The sequence below is a fragment of the Morone saxatilis genome, unplaced genomic scaffold (assembly GCF_004916995.1).
Source record: "Morone saxatilis isolate NCDOM2014 unplaced genomic scaffold, NCSU_SB_2.0 Contig15, whole genome shotgun sequence".
Lineage (NCBI taxonomy): Eukaryota > Metazoa > Chordata > Actinopteri > Moronidae > Morone > Morone saxatilis.
Genome location: NW_023339707.1, coordinates 7,911,962 through 7,913,551, shown reverse-complemented (window position 1 = coordinate 7,913,551; position 1,590 = coordinate 7,911,962). Strand labels below are relative to the sequence as shown.

Below are 1,590 nucleotides of genomic sequence, written 5' to 3'. Positions count from 1 at the left end.
TCGAACCCTGGGCCGCTGCATCAAAACAAGCCAAGGTACAAGGGTGTGGAGGACAGGAGAGAGATTAAGCTCTACCAACTGAGCTAACTAGTTTTTTAATGAAATAAACATTTGAAGAGTCACAACTGTTTGTTTTCATGTGTAAACAATAGTGATGTCAGTTAGATTTGGTTAGAACAGAGCAATGGAATATAAAATCATCCATCTTTTTTACTGCCTTTTAACCTTTATTACCCCAGGTGTGTAAAAAGTCCAGCTTATAAACTTCTTTTTAAAATTAAAAAATGCAAAAGTGATCAGTTATCTTATCAGTATCTGCCATGAGAAGCATGTCATTTTCGGTTTTCATATGGGCTGAAAAAACTAATCCATATCGTGCATCCCTACTTACCAGTACAACCACATCCACCCCGCTCTGTGCTAGCAGGTCCAGTCGGTACTTGTCGTCATTATGGGTGCCGATAGCGGCGCCACACAGAAGCTGTTTGCGGGAGTCTTTGGAGGCCAGAGGGAAGTCCCTGTTCTTCTTCAGGTCTGTGCGGGCAATGATGGACACCAGGGAGTCCTCTTCATTCACTATAGGCAGTTTACCTGCAGGAGGACAGGAGAGAGGTTAAACATGCAGACATTCACACCTGATGATGTAGGTTCATCCATTTATGTCATATTTTAAATTAAATGATCCTTAGGGTTCCTAAAAAGTCATGCGAGTCATGAATAATTTTAATGAAAAAGAAATGTAACATCCTCCTCACCTTTCTTACTCCTCTGGAGGATTTCATTGGCTTCTTTCAGCGTCACTTCAGCACGGGCGACGACCAGATCCTCTCGCTTTGTCATCACCTGTCAGTGACGCACACAGAAAGTAAATGAAGGAAGCATCAAAATGCAGTGCAAAGGTTTCAGAGAGGGTTTCTGGAGGTACTGGTAATTTAACATCCGACAGTAACAGTGAAAACAGATCATCTGTTTAAAAAAAAATGGAATTTAACATCAACAAATTAGACAATTTACAATTAGATCTCCAACACTTCTTCCTTCCTCTGGAACACATAAACAAGATTATCTTCTTGACTGTTTAGTCACTTCGTCTTTAAAATGTAAGTGGAAAAAGTAGTGGCAAATTATTTATTTATTATCTTATATAGTTACATATAGTATATGTAACTAATACAGTTATTTCTCACAGCCGCCATTTATGCAATTATATAGGATATTTATCATATATCATAACAAAAAAAGCAACTAAACCCTCACATTTGAGAAGCTAAAACCAGGAGCTGGTTTTGCATTTTTGCTTGAAAAATGAGCAAGATGATAAATCAATTATAAATCGTTGCAGCTCTAAACTGAGTTATTTCAAATTGAGCCTGGCTAATTGCAGCGTTTATGCTGTCCCGTCAGGTCTGTAAGAACTGCATACCCTACCGTGCTGTAGAAAAACGAGTACCAGAATTTTGCGATCGACTTGGTACTGAAGTATCATTTCTTGTGACAGCACTAATCTAACCATCACCAAAGACAGCTCCCACCCTGGCTTTGACCTGTTTGACCTGTTGCCCTCAGGGAGGCGCTACAGGTGCATTAGGA

General features: G+C 39.6%; 1 protein-coding gene across 2 annotated transcripts in view; it reads right to left on the bottom strand.

The window, feature by feature from the left end:
* The window catches only part of impdh2 (IMP (inosine 5'-monophosphate) dehydrogenase 2), a 12,098-nt gene that overhangs the window by 6,311 nt on the left and 4,197 nt on the right, over positions 1–1,590 (bottom strand). For both annotated transcript variants that reach the window (XM_035656683.1, XM_035656684.1), the window contains exons 6-7: positions 756–843; positions 392–591 (exon numbers count right to left, since the gene is read on the bottom strand). In XM_035656683.1, coding sequence (XP_035512576.1) covers positions 392–591; positions 756–843 — 288 coding nt within the window. The remainder of the gene's footprint in view (positions 1–391; positions 592–755; positions 844–1,590) is intronic.